Source organism: Oryctolagus cuniculus, chromosome 1 (genome assembly GCF_964237555.1).
Source record: "Oryctolagus cuniculus chromosome 1, mOryCun1.1, whole genome shotgun sequence".
In the NCBI taxonomy this organism is placed as follows: domain Eukaryota; kingdom Metazoa; phylum Chordata; class Mammalia; order Lagomorpha; family Leporidae; genus Oryctolagus; species Oryctolagus cuniculus.
In genome coordinates this window covers 59,151,463-59,172,395 of record NC_091432.1, presented here as the reverse complement: position 1 = coordinate 59,172,395, position 20,933 = coordinate 59,151,463, and the positions used below count along the sequence as shown (strand labels likewise).

General features: G+C 43.9%; 1 protein-coding gene and 1 long non-coding RNA gene across 10 annotated transcripts in view; one reads left to right on the top strand and one right to left on the bottom strand.

Moving 5' to 3' along the window:
- Nucleotides 1–20,933, top strand: part of SYT9 (synaptotagmin 9) — a 409,891-nt gene that overhangs the window by 241,226 nt on the left and 147,732 nt on the right. For 8 of the 9 annotated variants that reach the window (XR_007910949.2, XM_008265569.4, XM_070074132.1 and 5 more), the window contains one exon: nt 14,422–14,773. The exons of the other annotated variant lie outside the window; for it this stretch is intronic. Coding sequence is in view for 7 of the 8 variants with exons in the window: in XM_008265569.4 (XP_008263791.3) it covers nt 14,422–14,773 (352 nt within the window). In the remaining variant the exon portion in view is untranslated. The remainder of the gene's footprint in view (nt 1–14,421; nt 14,774–20,933) is intronic. 9 annotated transcript variants of the gene reach the window in all.
- On the bottom strand, nt 12,273–17,652 carry LOC127484198 (uncharacterized). The gene is made up of 3 exons (XR_007911003.2): nt 17,507–17,652; nt 14,399–14,541; nt 12,273–13,158 (listed from the first exon to the last, which is right to left on the bottom strand). It is a non-coding gene; the product is annotated as an uncharacterized lncRNA (long non-coding RNA).

The following is a 20,933-nucleotide window of genomic DNA, read 5'->3' as shown; positions in this document are numbered from 1 at the left end:
CTTCCTATTGACAACTCCTGCAGAAGTCAAAGGCAGGGGAGCCACATGGTAGTCTCTGTGGGTCTTCTGTGCATGGCTGGAAGCAGTGCAGAGACTGCAGGAGAGTGAATTTGGAGTGGAACTTCCATAGTTTCCTACTGGAAGACTTAAAATGTAAATGTTAGGATGTAGTTTCCATATTCATCAGATGGCAGAAGAGGGCCTTTGACCATAAGGGGCATCATATGTAAATGCTGAGTTATTTGAGTATAAGACTTTTTTATGTTTCTAATTTGAAGGAGTAAATGTTGATTCAGAATCATAAACCAAAGGGCCTAGATCTGAACAGTCTGCAGATCCTTACATGTACACTTCATTGGCGCATTTCCTCCAACAGCAGAAACTTTGCTCCTTCTTTCAAGAAATATTGCAGGACTCTAGGGAGTGTCTCACATGTGTTTAAAAACAAGTTGACAGCCTGTATCCAGGTCATTCCTTATATATTCTGTCCCTTGCTGAACTGTTGTATGCTGAAAGAAAAAAATCTCTCCTCATCCATGTAACTCCCTTTGTGCCAATAGAAATCTGGGAGCCCTCTGCTCATACCAGCATAGGCCCAGCTATCGGAGATCCTGTGTGTACTCTGCTCTCAGGCAGGTTATGTGTCTAAGGATCACGGCCTGTACTGAAGGGTTCTAGCTGTGTCCGACACAGGACCCAGAGGGAAAGTCTGCCTAATTCTTGGGTCCAGAGTGACGACAGACTTCCCAATACTGCATCGTACCTGTTGCAATTATGTGATACGATAGAAGGGAGAGGCAGCTTTCTGAGTAACTCGTTTCTCTTTTGGAAAAGTAAGGAGTTAAAGAAGTGACCAAGCGCACTGAGAGAAAATCAGTCCTTATGGGAGCCAGAAATGGGAAGAAATGTTTCCATGTTGTATGTTGCTTTGTGAGACTTTTTTCTGAATGTTGGCTCACTAAAGCAGTTGTTGGCAGACTTTTGATCTTGTCTCACAAAGTAGATGAGAGGTTTAAACATAAATCCAACCAAAGGCCAGATTCAGTCTAGGAAAGGACTTTAACTGAAAAGTTTGGACAGGAGCCCTGTGGGAGGTATGAATTGTTGTACTAGTGCAGCAGTGCCATGCTGGAAGGCAGTGGAGGATGGCTCAGGTGTTTGGGTCCCTGCACCCGCATGGGAGACCAGGAGGAAGCACCTGGCTCCTGGCTTCATATCAGCATAGCTCCAGCTGTATCAGCTATTTGGGGGGTGAACGAACGAAGGGAAGACCTTTCTCTCTGTCTCTCTCTCACTGTCCAACTCTGTAAAAAAAAAAAAAAATGTTGTGGAGTGGATGTTGTGGCCTGGCAGACTGTCAGTGCTTGGGTAGCCTGCATCCTATGTTGGAATGCAGGTTCAAGTTCCTGCTACTCTACTTCTTTTTTTTTTTTTTTTTTTTTTTTTATTTTTTTGACAGGCAGAGTGGACAGTGAGAGAGAGAGACAGAGAGAAAGGTCTTCCTTTGCCGTTGGTTCACCCTCCAATGGCCGCCGCGGCCGGCGCGCTGCGGCCGGCGCACCGCGCTGATCCGATGGCAGGAGCCAGGAGTCAGGTGCTTTTCCTGGTCTCCCATGGGGTGCAGGGCCCAAGCACCTGGGCCATCCTCCACTGCACTCCCTGGCCACAGCAGAGGGCTGGCCTGGAAGAGGGGCAACCGGGACAGAATCCGGCGCCCCGACCGGGACTAGAACCCGGTGTGCCGGCGCCGCTAGGCGGAGGATTAGCCTAGTGAGCCGCGGCGCCGGCCCCCTGCTACTCTACTTCTAATCCAGCTTCCTGCTAATGCACCTGTGAATGCAGTGGATGATGGCTCAAATGCTTGAGACCCTGGCACCTGCTTGGGAGGCCCAGATGGAGTTTCTGCCTTCTGGTTTCAGCTTGGCCCAGCTCCAGATGTTGCAGTCATTTGGGGGAGTGGACTAGTGGATGGAAGATCTCTCTCCCCGCACTCTCTTTCCCTATCTCTCTTCTTCCTTCTGTCCTCCTCTTCTTTCCTTCCCTCTGTCCGTCTTTTTATCACTCTACCTTTCAAAATAAACAAATCTTACAACAACAACAAAAAAAGCAGGCATGTCAGGAAACATTGTGAAAGCCTTGTGAAAGGCCCTCATACAGATAGAAGAGCAGTAACAGCCCCAGTTGCCCACTCCCATCCCCCTGCAGGCTTGGGCTTGGATTTCCCATGGACACACCAAGAAATATTGATGATCTCTTTGGCCCATCTCCTGTCCCAACGTGTTCTTGAGTTTTGCTTCATAGTGTTCCTTTCCTGCAAAAAGTCCTCGTTATCTAAAAACCTTTAGCATTAGACTTTGCATTGTTGTGCAAGAATCCTAGCACACCTGAGTGTTTGCAGTTACACTACACAAGCCAGAATCCCCTGTTACAGAAAACATTGTAGATTTTGCAAGCACTTTTAATTAAGCAGGTGGTAACACATTTTTAATGTAGTTTTTTTCCCCAATTAAATAATTTCTAGAGAGATCAAGTAAAAAGAGTAGAAACGCAGTAGCAAGCTTGATAATGATTCCTGAAACTTATTATTACGTAGCCAGCAGGGGCTCAGAGCAACAGGGTTTGGCAGCAAGGGATTATAGACACAAGAGCTAAAATCCAGCTCTTAGTGTTTACAGCTGCAGCCCCTGTGTAGCCTCAGCAGCCCCTGCCTCATCTGGCTGAGACAGAGGTGGTGACACCAGAGCGAAGAAGAGCTGATCACACTGATGAGACAGCACTTTGCAAATAGAAGGTGCAACAGAAAGTGTTCTCTCAATGCTAATTTTAGGCCAGCTGCTTAGTTAACACAGGCAGAATCATCTGGGCAGCCTTCTGAGAATAGGATCTGAGCGCCAGAGTCCTATTATTGTAGCTGTTCCTTGCTTTATGTCAATCACAGAAAAATGCAGTTGATGCCATTTGCCGATTTCTGTGTTCTAATTCATTTTAGTAGCTGCTGGGTTTCTTAGAGTTAAGGCAGTTGTATGAGCTGTTTACCTGGCTCAGTACCTTAATAATAGTGTGGCCCCTGCAGGCCCAAGTTAATACCCCTTAATCCTTGCAATTTTCACCATGAGCCAGTGCTAAGATAGCTTCGTGTCTGCTTTAAGAATGAAAAACTGGAGTAGCCCTAAACTGTAGCCTCTAGTTGGATAGTGCTTTGGTAACTAAAGGGACTTATTTTATAAAGTCTTCAGTCCTAGATACAGACAGTGGCATGGACCCAAGTCATTTGGCATCTCACAAAAACCATAAGTGTGAAAGCCACGTTCAGGCCCTTTACGACAGATAAGGAAGACTATAGAGGGGCAATGACTTACCCAAAGTCACAAAATATAAACGGTGAGTTAGCTGAGCTTAGATCCATGAGCGATAGGAGACCTTTTTTCTGACATGTGCCATTTACACATTTATAACATCTTTCACATGCCATACAAAATTATCAACTTAAAAAATTAGTCTGCTGTAAGATATATTGAGTGTTGAGTCCTGCCTGCAGTTGCCTCGGCCAGGTCAGCTAAATGATTTTGTTGGCCTCCTTCAGCCCACAGGCTGGACATTCCCTACCCCTGCCAGATATGCAAGCTCTTTTGCAGCCCACCATGTAAAGCTGCATAAGTTGTGAGCTATACAACATGCATAGCCATAGACAGAAACCCTGTTCTTTCCCTTGTCCTGATAATGTCTTTTGATCACGTGGCCAGATGACCTACCTGGCTCTGATCTTTGTCTATGAAAAACAATTATAAATAGGACTTGACTCACTCCTCATCTATGGTGTCTTAGTATGTTTAGGCTGCTATAACAGAATACCATAGTCTCGTTGGATTATAAACAACAGAAATTCACTTCTCATGGCTCTGCATGCTGGGGTGCCCAAGACTGAGGTGCCACAAGATTCGCTGTCTGGTGGGGGCCTGCTTCCTGGTTCACAGATAGTCGTTTTCTCACTGTATGTTCACATGGTGGGGGGGTGGGGGGGAGTAAAGGAACTCCCTGAAGTCTCTTTTATAAGAGCACTAATCCCATTCGTGAGAACAAAGCCTTCATGACTTAATCACCTCCCAAAGGCCTTAACTTCCAATTCCATCACATTGGGAATAAAGATTTCAGCATATGAAATTTGGAGTCTATAATGAACTTCACTCTTAGCCTCCTCAAATCCATGTCCTTTTCACTTACAAAATACATTCATTACATTGGTAAAGCTCCCTGAATTTTAACTTGTTCCAATATTAACTCTAAAGTCTAAAATATGGTTTCATCTAAATATCATCTAAATCAGATTTAGGTGATACTCCAGGTGTGATTCATCCTGAGGCAAATTGCTTTTTCAGTTGTGAACTTACGAAATCAAACAACAACAGAAGACCGATATTTCCATTCCCAAAGAGAGAAATAGGAGAGAATAAAGCAGTATCAGGTTCAGAGTAAGTGCAAGCTACAAGAGGAACTCTGAAGTCTTAAAGCTCAGAACTAATGCTCTTTGGTCCAATGCTCCATCCTCCCAGCCCACTGGAGCTGAAATCTTGTCTTTGGGAGCCACTGGGGCATTGGTTACACCTTCTGGACCTGTAGCCCAGACCCCAAAACTTTGCCAAGCATGAGTTGCACCCCCAGGGTCCTGCTACCTGCTCCTGCACCTCTAAGAGGACCTGTCCCCATGGACTTTGGGTGGAGACCATGTGGCCCTTTAAAAGCACAGCTGTGCCCCCCACCACCTTTGAAGCCTAAGAGGCAGACATCCTGATCTCTTAATGTTCTTCAGCTTCATTCCTCCTTTGTCTTGAAGAATAGAGCATGTTCCCTGCTGAACAGCTTTATGGTCCCATCCTGTAAAATCCAAATCTGACAGCCTCCTTCTGTCCCTTCCCATTTCCTTCCTCTGCAGTTAGACTGGCAGTTTTCCTGCTGGGATGGCTGATTAAGTCTGTGTTTCATACCCATATTAATCTCCTTATCAAACAGTCCCTTAGCCGTACTCCACTGCTCTCTTCTGAATATGCTTTCTGATTTTTTGCAATATGGATAGACTGGAACTTTACCAAACCTTTAAGCACCAGTTCCTTTTTGCTTAACAATTTTGTCTTTAAGTAATTTCTCTCTTCTCTAATTTTAGTATAACCAGTCAGGAGGAACCAAGCCACACACCTTCAATACTTTCTTTAGAATTAGCGTTAGCTGAGTACCCAGGTTTTTTTTATTATTATTATTATCTATTTGAAAGGCGAAGTTATAGACACAGATCTTCCATCCTTTGATTCACTTCCCAAATGGCTACAACAGCTGGGGCAGGGCCAGGCTGAAGCCAGGAGCCTAGAACTCTGTCTGGATCTCCCACTTGGATGTCAGAGGCACAAACATTCGCTCCATCTTCTGCTGCTTCCAAGGTACATTAGTAGGGAGTTGGATCCGAAGTGGAGCAGCAGGGCTGGCACTGTAGGTTAAGCCTCTGCTTGTGGTGCTGGCATCCCATTTGGCCACTGGTTCAAGTTCCAGCTGATCCACTTCCGATCCAGCTCCCTGCTAATGGCCTGGGAAAGCAGTGGAAGATAGCCCAAGTGTTTGGACCCCTGCCCCCATGTAGGAGACCCAGAAGAAGCTCCTAGTTCCTGGCTTTGGATAAGCCCAGCTCGGGCCGTTTTGGCCATTTGGGGAATGAACTAGTGAGTGGAAGACCTCTCTCTGTCTGTCTGTACCTCTGCCTCTCAAATAAATAATAAATCTTTAAAAAAAGAAAAAAACGTGATGCAACCATCAGTTGAACCCCTGCTCATATGGAATGTTAGAATCACAGATGGCGCCACAGCACTGGCAAGCTCCCAGTTTTGTCAGTCCAAGCTTTACCTTCCACAAAACAATAAAGCACAAACCTGATTCAGTCAAGTTCTTTGCTACTTTATAGCAAAGCCCATCTTTCCTCTAGTTTCTAACAGTGTCTTCCTAATTTGCATGTGAGACCTCATCACAATGGCCTTTACCATTCACACTTCTACCAGCAATATGTTCACGACTACTTGGGAATTCTTTAAGAAGACGAGGCTTCCTCTACAACTCCTGTGTTTCTGAGTAAGTTTCTCACCGAAATTGCCCTCCCCAGTCCATTCTCCGCAGTGAAGGCGTTCTCCAGTATGTATCTTGATGTTTCTCTAGGCTCTACCCCACTCCAAATCCACTTCTACATTTTTAGGTCTGTGTTCTAGCAGCACCCCCACTTCTTGGTGTCACATCTTTTGCTTATGGGAAGCTTTCTCTGAATCCCAGGTTGGATTGTGTATCCTGGGCTTCGGGGCTCTGGTAGTACTCCATGAATGATGAATGACCTATTGAAGCTGCTTGACTAGTAGTTTCTTGAGGGCAAGGACTATTTTTATTTGTACCCTTAGTTTAGTTCTTAGCCAGTACCAGTGGCTCAGGAGGAACTCCTTCTCTTGTCCTCAGTAGTTCAGTTCAATAAGGACCTATTGAGCAACTGATATTTTCTTGATACAAACGCATTTCATAAAACTGTAGGAAATCTCACAATTTGGTAACCAAGGTGATTACTTACTGGCAGTAAGAATAAGTCTTCATGCAGAGCAGCCAAATCCTTAGACACTTCATGGAAAAAAATAAAAAATATATGAAATTATTGAGCACCAGTACCTTTCTAAGCGCTCACTTCAACCCCAAGAGGTGGATGCTATTTTTATCCCAATGTTACTATGACAAAAGCAGAGAGATTTATTGAAGGTTACACAGTTAATGTGGGATGCAGACCTTGACTGTATGATTCTAGAACCTGTGTTCACACTTGCTGTGCTTTGGTGCCTATAGTGTGGTTAAAGAGCAATGTCTGTGCAAAATTGCATTTCTCACACAACTTAAGTTTAATCATTGAAACACTGAAGCATTTGTCTGTAACCTGAAGTCTGATGTATATTTCTTATCCAGTATGCTTCAGCATCACCATTCAGAATATCTTCCCTGGCCTATTGAAGTGTGTATGAGGCCAAGTTCTCCTTCACCGGATAACCCCAAAATACTATGCTGATTGAACTCAACATTCTTCCTCCTCCTCCTCTTATAATAGACCTTATTTGTTTTTATAACAGTTTTAGGTTTTCAGCAATACTTTTTAAGTTTCAGAAGCTTAAAGAAATGCAGACAGAGAATGTTTATTACTAGAGGCTGATAGGAGTGGGAGTTATGGAGGAAGTTTGGATTGAAAAAATAGGTGAGGGGCTAGAGCTGTGGCATAGCAGGGAAAGCTGCCACCTGCAATGCCAGTATCCCATATAGGCACTGATTTGCTGCTCCACTTCCAGTCCAGCTTCCTACTGATGCATCTGGGAAAGCAGCAAAAGTTGGCCCACGTACTTGGGCCCCTGCACCCACACTGGGGACTGGGGAGAAGCTCTTGGTTCATGGCTTCTGTCTGGCCCAACTCTGTCATTGTGGCGACTTGTAGAGTGAACCAGTGGATGGAAGATCTGTGTGTGTGTGTCTCCCGCCCCCCTTGTAACTCTACCTTTCAAATAAATAAATAATGCAAAAAAAAAAAAAAAAGAAAAAGGAAAAATAGGGGAAGCTGAATGTGGTTTATTGGTTGTGACAAATACACTAATATGTCAATAGGGAAAGTCAAGTGTGGTTTGTAGATTGTGGCAAATATATCCTACTTTTATAGGATGTTAAGAATGGGGGAAGCTGAGTGTCATGTAAATGGGAACTCTTCGTACTACTTCACAATTTTTGTTTTGTAAATTTAACACTTTTGAAATAAAAATTTTATAAAGTTAAGACATGTTCACGTTATAAAGTATGAAAATATCTTAAGGCATTCGGATCTGGCTAAAAAGCCCATGAGATTTTCACAGACATGGAAAGCCAACATATTGTGGCAAAAAAAAAAAAAAAAATTACCTAAATGAAAGATCTCTGTGAGTGAGGTCCCAGCAGAAAGAACAGGCCATCAAAGAAGGCAGTACCTTTCTCTGAAGGGAGGAGAGAACTTCCACTTTGATTATGACCTTGTCTAAATAAAGTCGGAGTTTGTGAACTCCATAGCCTTGGCAGCTCATGAAAGGAGACTCCAGTGATTACTGACATCATAAATAAGAATGTCAACTGTTAACAACAGGAGTCATTGTGCACTTGCTCCCCATATAGGACCTCTGTCCTTAATGTGTTGTGCTATGAGAATTAACAGTAAAATTGATCTTCAAACAGTACTCTATACTTTGTGTGTCTATGTGGGTGCAGTCTGTTGAAATCTTTCCTTAGTATATACTAAGTTGATCTTCTGTATATAAAGATAATTGAAAGGAATCTTGATGAAGAACGGGATGGGAGAGGAGTGGGAGATGGGATGGTTGTGGGTGGGAGGGAGGTTATGGGGGGAAAGGCTACTATAATTCAAAAGTTGTACTTTCAAAATTTATTAAATAAAAGTTTTCTTAAAAAAGGAAAAATACCAAAATTGAAGTATTAAATGAAGGCTTTGTAGGTGCATGAAAGGGATGGTAATGAGAAAATTCTGACGTGGGCTCTTCAGGCTGATCCCTAAGGTTTCTTCTAAGACAGTCTCTTCACTGGTTCAGTTCCCTGGGACACTTCACATCTCATCATCAGAGCTATCTGGTCCTTCCCATTCCTTCTCTCTAATTACATCAGCGCTTCCCTGAAAGGCCCCATGTGATATCCTCCAGTTTTCCGTGGGCTGATTTCCTAACTAAATTTACCAGTGTTATCTTTATTAGGCCCTCATTTGTCTGCGAATCAGGAAAGCATTGATTTCTGAGCCTGTTTGTGTGCATGTATGATATGTGTGTGTATACATGTGATGAGATTTATTCAGTGGTATCTATAGACCATCTGCATCAAATGAATCTGAGGTTTATGTTGCTTGTACCCTTCTGGGGAGTGACAAGTGAATGGAGGATCTCCCTCCCTCCCTCCCTCCCTCCCCCTCTCCCCCCTCCCTCCCTGCCTGCCTCTCCTCTTTCTCGACCCATCTCCTTCTCCTTTTCTTTCTCTCCTCCTTTCAGATAAATGAAGTAAGTATATAGTTTTAAAAATTTTTTAAAGACAAGTGTATTTTGAGGAGATAGGTGTTTGGCACAGTGTTTAAGACACTGTTTGGGATGCCTACGTCCAATATCAGAGTACCTGGGTTCAAGTGCTGCCTCTGCTTCCACATATACCTTCCTGCTAATGTGCATCCTAAGAAGCAGCAGGTGATAGCTCAAATAGTTGGACACCTGCCACCCCTGTGGGAAATACCAATTGAATTCTGAACTCCTAGCTTTGGCCTGGCCCAGCCCTGCCTGTAATAGGCATTTAGATAGTAAACCAATGGAAGGAATTTTTCCCTCTGTGTCACTCTTTCTCTCTGCCTTTCAAATAAAATAAAAATGAAAAAGAATTTAAATCCATGCATAGTTGTTCTCATGATATACATTTTTTTCCAGGAAATTTTTGAAGACCCATCATTGTTGGTTTTCTAAAACCAGTCCACTCCTTTAGTTAGGTTTTCACCTAGACTGACAGGTGTCCTTCAAGGATGTCTGCTGGTTCCTGTGGTGGCACAGGGTACTGTGGCCAATGAGCAAGTATGTTGTTGCTGTACATCACATGCCATGGCTAAGGCCTGATTGCAGGTGGGAAGGGCACACTCCACGCAGCTCTAGGTACATGCAGTGAGCACCCAACACAGGAACACCTTGGAGATCCGGGTCAGAAAGAGTGCATCCTTTGCCTCCTTTTATCCCTAAATTATCATCTACTTAGTTCCTTGATCCTTGGACAAAAGGACCAATTACACTATCCCTTTTCTTTAGAAAAGTTAGCTCATTTTGTATTGTCACTGTTTTTCAATTTTAATTATGATATATACCATATGTCAGAGAATATATAGCCTAAAGATTAACAATAAAGAAGGCCTTGTACCTGCCAGCTATCATAAGAAATAATTCTTTCCTTCTAAATAAAATTCTGTGATTCTAATGGATCTCCCTTTCCCTTTTCTGAGGTCACTGACCTGAGGTGAGCCGTGTGGCCTTAGTGACTTGAGCTGTTTTCTGAAAAAAGAGAAAAGCACAAAGTAGTGTGTGGAGGGCACACTGAGAACTTCATTAGCAGCAGTCCAGATGGTTACACTTAGTGGCTAAAGTGGCACCGAAGGTCACCAATGGTTTCTCTGGGAGGCATTCCTAGGCCCACTGCTAACTCACATGGTGCCTTCAAGTAAATAAGAGGAGGCCTTTCTTGCCATTTGCCAGAATTTTTTTGTAACTGCTCTCTGCAGAAATTCTGTTACTAGGAATGCAATTATCATCCCCCATCCATGTTCCTCCCACCCCCAAGCTGACAGATAGACATAGCAGGTAGCTACAGGGCTCCTCAGATAGGCTTCGTGATTTATTGACACGTACTAGGTGCCAGGATCTCTGTGAGGTGTTTGGCTTTCATTGTTGAAATGGATAAAGTCTCTGTTCTCACGATCCCCATGACTGGACTTGAGAGGAGGCTGACTTTTGAGCCTGGAGTTGTTCTTGACCTGGTTTGGGGTCCCTGGTTACTGAGAAACACAGGCTAAGGCTTCAATTTAGTTTGTTGTTGTCTATGTCAAGGTGAGTGAATGAATTCACAGCTCAGGTGGGATTCTTAAGTGCAGGGTGACCATTTATCCTAGTTTACACTGGACAATCCTGGGTTAGGTAGCTTATCCTCATGCAATTATTCATATGAACCCTCTCCCTCTCAACAGTGTCCCAACTTTGGATGGTAAATTAGTCATGTATACTTGTGTGTCACCTGCAGCCCTGCCACAGATGTGGGTCAGATTTAAGTTTACTCTTCATTTAGACTTTGGACCTATGCTACAGGTCCTCTCTTTGTGGCACACCAGTCAGAAGATAATCCCGTATCTCAGGACTCGTCTTCTTATGCAGAAGGTGAGAGCTCGAGTACTCGGAGTTGACATGGACTACATGGACTTGTCCTCCTCTGGGCAGAGAAGTCACATGGTGGGGACCAGCATTGGCAGATGGGGATTTATGCTTCTCCCTTGGAGGAGGGCACTGTGGCACAGACAGTGAATATTCAGTAATAAACAGCCATCACATCACACTCCTTAAACTCTAGTGTTTCCCAGCGTTTTGCTCCTCCAGCCCTTCCCGTGCTATCTGTGTGGTGCTGTCTGTGTCAGGACAGAGCCGAAGTGACTAACAGAACAGAGGGAAGGAGTTCTGCCTCCATGTGGATTACTGAAAGTATTAAGGGATTTTGCTTCTGTGCAGAGTGTATTTTGCTTTTCAGATTCTGTTGGAGGGGGATGGGGATTGATGTTTTCTGTGGCAGCCTGAGAAACTGGGAGAGTTTCATCTTTCCCTGGCTACCAGCACTACCACCTAATGTAGAAGTCTGCACAAATTTTGTGTGAGCCATCAGAGCCAAGTGGGGCCTGAGAAGCAACTATGCTCTCCTCCACCTCCTGTTGGGGCTCTAAGAACTATAGTTTCTAGCACCTTTTACTTTGACCTCCTATTCCACTCCTTATGCTCCTTCTCTGCCCTAATTGCCCAGTAGCTGAGATTAAAATAAAAAATGTTGTTTGGCCAGCACCGCAGCTCACTAGGCTAATTCTCTGCCTGCGGCGCCGGCACACCGGGTTCTAGTCCTGGTCGGGGCGCTGGATTCTGTCCCGGCTGCTCCTCTTCCAGGCCAGCTCTCTGCTGTGGCCAGGGAGTGCAGTGGAGGATGGCCCAAGTGCTTGGGCCCTGCACCCGCATGGGAGACCAGGATAAGCACCTGGCTCCTGGCTTTGGATCAGCGCAGTGTGCCAGCCACAGCAGCCATTGGAGGGTGAACCAACGGTAAAGGCAGACCTTTCTCTCTGTCTCTCTCACTGTCCACTCTGCCTGTCAAAAAAAAAAAAAATGTTGTTTATTTGAAAGGCACAGAGACAGAGGTCCTCTATCCTCTGGTTCATTCTCCAAATGCCCCCAAGGGCAAAGGCTGGGTCAGGTAAAAATCAGGAGCCTGGACCTCATTTCAGGCCTCCTACATGGGTTGCACAGATCCAGGTACTTAATCCATCACCATTACCTCCCAGAATGACATTATCAGGAAGCTGACATTGGAAATGGAGCTGAGACTTGAACCCTGGTATTCTCCCATAGGATGCCGGCATCTCAAGCAATATCTTAACCACTGCACCGAATGCTGGCCCCTGCACCCGAGATTTTTAATTTATATCTGCACCCAGTATCCTTTCTTCTGCCTGTGTTAAGTTTTCTGCACGGATTGGCTTTTTTTGATTAAAACAATTCCAGAAATTCCTCACGGTCACTAGTTCACTGATGGATTGATGTTACCATTCCTTGTTTTCCATCGCTTATATCCTGTTTCAGTGGGAGTTGAGGAGACAGAAATGACAAAGGTTTGAGCTCAGTTATTCCTGTTGAACTGGAATCCTGTGTTTTAAAACAGATCCATGATGCTATTTCACCACAAGGGCACACATTGACCAGGAGACACAGAGGAGACAGGATAGACTCATGACCACCTGGCAGTTTTCTCTCAAGAGCACTTTCATGAGGAAACAGTTTTATCACTATAAGAATGATCAGGTACCTTCATAGTCATGTTGAAAAGCTCACTGATGGCAGTTTGTCAGCTTGGCTCAGTAGGTAACTGACTTGCAGGTGCCTCAGCTGAAATACAACTTGTCATAAATCACAGAATGTTCATGCTGCTGTGGATAGTCCAAACTATGAGGACTGAATAACTAATTTTTAATTTCTCCTTACCAGATCATGAATCGGTGAAGGTATGGAATGTGTCTGTCATGTTCTCTACTGTATCTCCAGAGGCTTGTACAGTACCTGGCACATGTGGACATTCAAAAAACTTTGAAGCAGTGTATATATTAATGACAGGCAGTAGAGACAAACCCTAGGGAGAATCCCGAGGGCCCCTGAGTGTAGTGGAGCACAGTAAAGCCACATAGGAATTTCCTTTAAAGTCAGGTGTCTACAGCCACCATAACACCAGGAGTGAGCTCAGGTTCATGCTTCAGCCTCCTTGACTCTACTGTAGGGTGAGACAGATGCCTGGTGGGGTCTGGTTTCTGTTCTGAAAGTCAGAAGCACAGTCATTGGCTATTGCATTCCCACACACCATTCGAAAACCACAGACCCATACTCGATGTGCAGATGTGGCCATTGCTCGCCACATCCCCTCACCCTTGCTACTCCGCTGCATGCTGGCAGACCTCCAGTGTGGCCCCTGCACTGATTTCAACTGGGACCTTACTGATCACTGACACTCATTACTCCCACCTGAGTTGCAGGTTGGCCATGCAGGGTACATGACTGAAGGGAGTTGATGTACAAGTAGCGCGTGTCCTTTCCTCTTGGGTAGGGCAACTCTAAGGCGTATGGATCCTCCCCAGCAGGCTTAACCTCTAGTCTCCACTATGGTTACTTGCTTAAAAATGTACCATTTGCTGCTGCCTTTTTTGGGTCACATCTCCCACTTGCTGTGTTTCCTTCACATTCTCAAAGTTTTGTCTCAGGATCTGCTACTGGGGAACCCAAACTATGACACTATGCCCTGGATCCCAGTGACTTGACCAATGAGTGGTGGGTATTCCTGAGGCTACAGAATCCACAGAGGACTTGAACTCCATTTTGCTTAGACCCTTGAAAGTTCGTAGTAAAAATAGAGGAGGGGGTAGGGGTAAGTGTGCTCATTTATCTTTTTCAAAAAGTTTTGGCTTAAAAGATCCCCAAATTATATTATACAGCTCTCTGAGATGACAGTAATTTTTTAGGACAGTTTAAACTGCCCTTCTCAAAGAAAAAAAAATCAGTGGTTTGTGCTCCTTGTAGGACAGGGTTTCATCTGACTTCCAGTACATTGCCAGTTCCCCTGAATATACCATTCCTTGCTACAGCAGGTTGTCTGTTGTTTCTAAACATGGCCTGTGTATTCTGCTACCTCCTCTGTGCTTTTGTTCTCTGGTTTGTATCTGAACCCTCATTGTCACTGCCCCAGAAACAGGTGACCTAGCAGCATCCTCTAGCCTCGGCTTCCATGTGGGCTCCTGAGAGATGAGTGGATGAGAGGGTCGTTCTGCCTGCACTGTGCAGTGGGTGGGCACGGGAGGACTGATCACACTGACCTTTTTTTTTTTTTAAGGAATACAAATTTCATAAATACAACTTTAGGAATATAGTTATTCTTCCCACCATACCTGCCCTCCCACCCACACTCCCACCCTACTCCTTCTCCCTCTCCTCTTCCTAGTCACATTCTCCATTAAAATTCATTTTCAACTAACTTTGTACACAGACGACCAACTCACACTGACCTTTGATCTTTGCTTCTTTGCAGATATCTCAGTGAGCCTGCTGACCCTTGTGGTCACTGCCTGTGGTCTCGCCCTCTTCGGCGTGTCTCTCTTCGTGTCTTGGAAACTCTGCTGGGTTCCGTGGAGAGAACGAGGCCTGCTCTCTGGTAGCAAAGACAACAACCAAGAGCCTCTTAACTACACGGACACAGAAACCAATGAGCAGGAGAACAGTGAGGACTTCTTAGACCCTCCCACGCCCTGCCCTGACTCCTCCATGAAGATCAGCCACACCTCCCCTGATATCCCCCTCTCAACCCAGCCAGGGGTCCAAGAGAACTGTGCCCATGGCGTCCGCGTGCAGCACCAAGTCACAGAGCCAACGTCTTCGGCTCGGTCAGTAATGCCCCCTTGCTTTCTGAATGCGAGGCTTGGACTACCCTATTCCCCCTTCTTGGCAGCAGTGATGTTGATCAGCTAAGGAGTCTGTAGCCTTTTAAATGTGCATTAGGTATCAAAGGCATGGATATGGGAAAATGCTAGACCTCTTAAGCTGAAGTTAGTCCCCTGAGTTCTGTTTAGTCTCTCCTTCATGACAAAAATATGGTTGATGTTATTAAAACTTACCGTAAGTCAAATACTCTAAAATAATTTTATATACAGCATTTCATTAATGCCTATAACTGTATGAGTTGGATACAATTTTTATTTTCCAGTAGGAGAAAAACTTAAGGAGCTATATGTTAATATGTACCCTGGTTGGGGTTTGAACCTGGGTTCAACCAGTACCAGAACCAGAGCTCAGCCTCTCTTCCCTGCTGCCCTCCCAGTGCTATTGAATTTCTTCAGTGTCCCTTTGATCTAACACAGTGGCCACAAGAGGCTGTGTGGCCTCCACAATGTGTCTGAAAGGCTTTGTGCATTCCAAGGCATTGTGAGGCTGCACGGCACCCAAGGTCAGGGTCAGTCTCTTCCCATTGTCTGGATGCTTTGTACTATTAAGAAGTAGACAAGTAATGTAAGTGCAGTGACAAAAAGCATGAGCTCTGGGGTCCAAAGAACTGGCTTTCTCACTTGTGTGACATCAGTCAGCTTTCCTTAACCTTCACCTTTTACCTCTTTCATAGAAGAAAAAGAATAGTATCGACGTATAGATGGTTTTAGGAATGAAATGATAACTTGTGCTGTGGACAGATTTGCACCTAGTGAGTGCCTCAGAATGCGAGCTTTGCTTTTCTTTAGTATTGCTGTCATCATCATCATCATCATCATCATCATTAACATTGAGACAGCCTCTTCCAAGACTTAGATGTTGCAACAAAGGTGAGGTTGAGGTGAAATCGCTAGTTCTGAATCACTGGATATAAAAACTGCTTTGTAATAAGTTTCAGAATAGAGACACAGGAAGCAGCTTTCTTTAAAATGAAAATATTTTCTTGCACAATAGCCAGAGGAATCACATGTGCTATTATCTGGAACGCACGAGCACAGTTTGGAGGTGTTTTTTTAAAAAAGATTTTTTTTCTTCTCTTGAAACAGAAATAAGATTTTACCCTTTTATGTTAATAAAGTTTATCCTAGAGGCTCATTCACATTAAGTGGGATGGAATATGACAGTTTATGGTTTAATTTTTTTCTGAAACCTATTTTAGCATCATTTCCAATTCTGAATCAAAGAGCTCGACTTAAAATATTCCTGTGAGGAAATGGGTGGTTGTTTGCCATTTGATTTAGAAGAAATCCTCAGATTTTATCACTAGGATTTCTCTTCAGATTTAGGACTTAAATATAACTAGGGCCCTGTTTGATGCTGTCGTGAGTTCGTGGGGTGGTGCCGACTCATCATAAAGTCCTTTCAGTACTTCAGTCATTAGAGCCTTTCTGTTGGAGCCACCATTGAAATTGTCTCCTGTTTGGTCCTAGTCTGCATGTAGTTTTTCTGGATTTCTCTAACACAGTGTGTTAATACTGTGTGTTTTTATCAGATTTGATACAAAGACTCTGCCACAATTCCAGTGAGCTGATACCAATAATATCACTACAATTATCATAATATTTATTCTAGAAAAATGTATAAGTACTCTGCATATTTTAAAGAGAAACATCATCCTAACATATGGGAATTGAGGAGAAAGGAAATAATAAAAGGAAAACAAAGGAATTATCTCTGCAAAATGCATTTTGCACTAAGATTTATTTTAGTTTTGGAGGCATGCAATTAAATTATTTTTCTGATGGCCAAAATCAGCTTTAGTTAATATCTGAACTACCAGAAGAAAACTAAACTCTTTCCATCTGCTTCTGACCTAATACTGACAATTTGCCCTGTGATGCATTCAGAACATTCATACCTAAATTACTAGCGACCTAGTTTTGTGGATTGTCTGGAAATATGTATCATTTTTCATGATCTTATCATATTAAAAGTAGTATATTTTAAAAACTGTATTACATTATAAGAAAACTCAAATTAAAAAATGAGTGAACTTTCCTTCATGCTCCAAAGCATTTCTAGCATTCTTTTTAAAGTAGTATTTTTGATTCCCTGTTGGAGGAAGAGAAGGTCTTCTTTGATTAGTTGGTGCTAAGTAACCTGTTGTTCCAGCTGTTGTTTCTTCTGTCTCCATTCAGATTATGTTCGTTACTTTCTCACTGCCATCTTACTACATCCATCCACCACCAGTCACACTCATGCCAGGGGTTTTGTTTTGTTTTGTTTTTTGTTTTGTTTTGTTTGACAGGCAGAGTGGACAGTGAGAGACAGAGACAGAGAGAAAGGTCTTCCTTTGCCGTTGGTTCACCCTCCAATGGCCACCGCGGCTGGCGCACCGTGCTGATCCGATGGCAGGAGCCCGGTACTTATCCTGGTCTCCCATGGAGTGCAGGGCCCAAGGACTTGGGCCATCCTCCACTGCACTCCCGGGCCACAGCAGAGAGCTGGCCTGGAAGAGGGACAGAATCCGGCACCCTGACCGGGACTAGAACCCGGTGTGCCAGTGCCGCAAGGTGGAGGATTAGCCTAGTGAGCTGCGGCGCCAGCCCCCAGGGTTCTTAAGACACCATCTCAGCCCAGTTTACAGAAGACTTAGACTCCCATTCAAGGGCATCCTTACCATCTCCCAACCTCACCTGGCCTCTTCAGCTTCCATCTGCATGGTTCACATCACTGCATTTTTTTTTAAAACATCCTGAAAATGAGCTTTGCTTTATCTCCTAAGAATGTTTCTGGTCAGGATGACTTTCTGTTGTTCTTCCAAGGTCGACCATGTTGAGATTCTGTGCCTAGTGAGCTCAGTTACTATTGGGCCCATCCAAAATTCCTGCTAATTCTTTTCAATTATGATGAAATCCCACTTGTTTAATGACCTAGTGTGCTGAGAATATGAATATGTTATTTTTATGGAATTTTTCAAAAAAGAGATTTATAAAAATCTCTATTCCAAATATATGAAAATTCTTGGATCCCCAAAATAGAGTGAACCTTGAAAGGCCATCTAATCTATTTTCTGGTTTATGCTACAAGGTGAAGTTTCATCTTGTTTACTTAAGCCTTCTCAAAATTTCTATGTAACACTTTGGTTTCTTGAAAAATCTCAGTTCTCACACCACAGACTCTCTGTCAGGCCTATGGGGGCCCTGCATGATATTGCCAAAGTCTGATCTCAGCCCTGTCTCCTGGCCAGCGTTAGTTACCAAGTCATAGCAACCCAGAGGTTGGCATAGACGCAGTTAAGAAGCTTTACTAGAAGAAGGCTTGTGTTAAGGCCATGGCGGCCTTCCTGTTTATCCTGGGCCTCACATCCATTAAGCACCCATCATTTAGACTTTTGACCTAATCTCTTAAACAATCCATAGAGTCACAGAAATACACTGACAAAATTGCAGGGTGGAGATAAGCATCACCCTTTAAATTTAGGCCCAGTTACTGGCCACAATTCCAATAAGTAATGTACAAAGAATGCATGTTGTACTTTATGCATTTGATTTAGAAGAAATCATCAGATTTCTTTTTGTTTAAAAAGCAGTTATTTTATTTATTTTTAAGACAGAGTTAGGAAGAGGTCAACAGAGAGATCTTCCATTTACTGGTTTACTCCCTAAATGGCCGCAATGGCCGAGTTTGATCCAGGCGGAAGCCAGGACCCTGAAATTGATCTAAGTCTCCTAATTTGGTGGCAAGTGCCCAAACGCTTGTACCATCTTCCACTGCTTTCTCAGGCACATTAGCAGGGAGCTGGATTAGAAGTAGAGTAGCATGGACTCAAACCTGTGTCCATATGGATTCCAGTGTTGCAGGTGGTGCCTTAACCCACTGCACCACAACAGCTGGCCCCAACACATTTTTAGTTAGCCATATTTTTGTGTATTAAGAACGTTGGGGAGATGTAAATATCTAAAACATAACTTTTAAATAAATCACTGTTTTAGTTATTTCTTCAGCTTTTGATAAATTGCTTCAATAATGACAGTTGTTTCACTGTATCTCAACTTCCATAAGACCTTGAAACTAAATTTAAGTGTGTTTTTTTCTCTCAGATTTTAATTATCAAACTGTTTTGTCTATACATTCCTCTATTTTGACACACGTATTACACATGTGTTATGTGTAAAATTCTACATTAAGTCTTGGTATTAAAGACAGAAAAAGATATATCTTGCCCTTAAAGGCCCAGTAGATGAGCAACAAGTATACACATTGATGTGCTCATATTGTTCCTTAGTAGATGAATCCAGAAAGAATGTATAAGATATGTGAGGTGAAAGTGAAGACTGGATACAGGAGCCAGAGAGAGCAATAGAATGGAGAGAGACTTGGGAAGTGAGCAGCTGTAGGGAAACTGTTGGTGGACAAAGGCTCATCTTGGTTATAAAAGCTAAGGTATTTGAAAGTGACCCTAAAGTGTCAAACTTATTTTAACTTGGGAGAGTGTGGGTGGAAGCAGGTCGTGCTTCTGTGTATCCAAGTGCACTCGATCACACACCTCCACTGGGTTCCAAGGCTGGCTGCCTACATCTTCATTATCTCAGTCATCCTAGAAGCCTAGGTCAAGAAAGCCTCAGCTTTCTACTTCCTCCTGACCTTATAGTATGATTTCATCTTTCCCTGTCCTGGAAATTCCCTTCTTTGGTGTCTGCCTGTGCGCTAGGAAAATTCAATTCTTTCTTCTTCACCAAGTGTTTCTGGGAAGGAAAAGAAGTAGAGATATGACCAGTTAAGCATAGGCAAGACATCATTAACAGTTCAGAAACTACAAGTTCTCTCTTGCCTCTCCTTGGCGCCTGAAGTCCAGTCAACAATGGTGCCTCAGAACCAGGGAAAGGATACATGGGATGTCACCTCTGAGATGGGGCCATCAAAGTGAGGAGACATAGGAGAGAGCACCCCTGCCCACGGCTGCACAGAAAACCCAGTGATAGAAGAGACGCAGAGGATTCTGGGTGCTGACTCTTACAGAGTCCAAAATGTAGAGGACTCTGGAGAAAGCTACTGGGGAGGAAGAGCTGAAGATGCTGTCCTGCTGGGGAGTGGGAACCAGGATGAAAGTTCTGTTACTTTCTCTGCTGAAGTTTTCAGCATCAGCCCAGAAGCAAATGAGGATGAAGCCAAGGGAATTAGCAAGTCCAGCTCATGTACCCTCCCCTCCGTGAAAATTTCCTGAGCCAGAGTGTTCCTTCCTCCCTCTCTGCTTCCAGCTACCTCTGGTCAGTACTTAACCTCCTCTTCCCTGCCCTGTAGTTACCGGCCTGACAAGTCATTTCCTTCAGGGCAGTGGTTAGGCTTGGCCTTTCTGGCCTTCTACCCCATTTGACACCTTGTTCTGCACATCTATATATGTTTAGTTGTATTCAATGTCCTCCTTCTTTAGATTTGATGGACAAAGTTGGTTTTTACGGTGTTGATTTGGGGACTAAGACTAGAACAAAGAGTGGTTAAGTCACATTTGAGGAAAGGAGAGAGGACAACCCCTTAGCCTTTGGGCTCCTGCCCCCTCCTGACCCATGGCGGTAACTCAGCATGAAGCTGAGTTTGCTGTGGGAAATTTGCTTCTCAGATTTTGTAAACTGTCTTTGAACTCAAGCTTTCTTCAGTCTCCAACATTCTAACTCAGGTCTCAGGTAGCCAAATGCAGCCCACGTTTTCTTCCTTGCCTGTTTTATGTCAGGAAACAGTCTGGCCTGCCCTGATGGAGGATGGAAGAGGGAGGACACTGGGAGTTCCAACCTCAGCAGGCAGCCTCTCTGAGACAGCATTAGGGTGTGACTATTTACAGAGGAACCTATTTCTCAACTTTCCTCCCCACTACCCCTACTACCTCGGGGTCCACTTTTTCCTCTCTTTTTTTTAATAAGATATATTTATTTATTTGAAGACTAGAGTCACACACACACACACATAGAGAGAGAGAGAGAGAGAGATTCTCTTCCACCCACTGGCTCACACCCCAGATGACTGCAACAATAACTGCTGTGGCTGGGCTCGGCCAAAGCCAGGAGCCAGGGACTCCATTCAGGTCTCCCACATGGAAAGCAGGAACCCAAGCATCATGAACTGCTT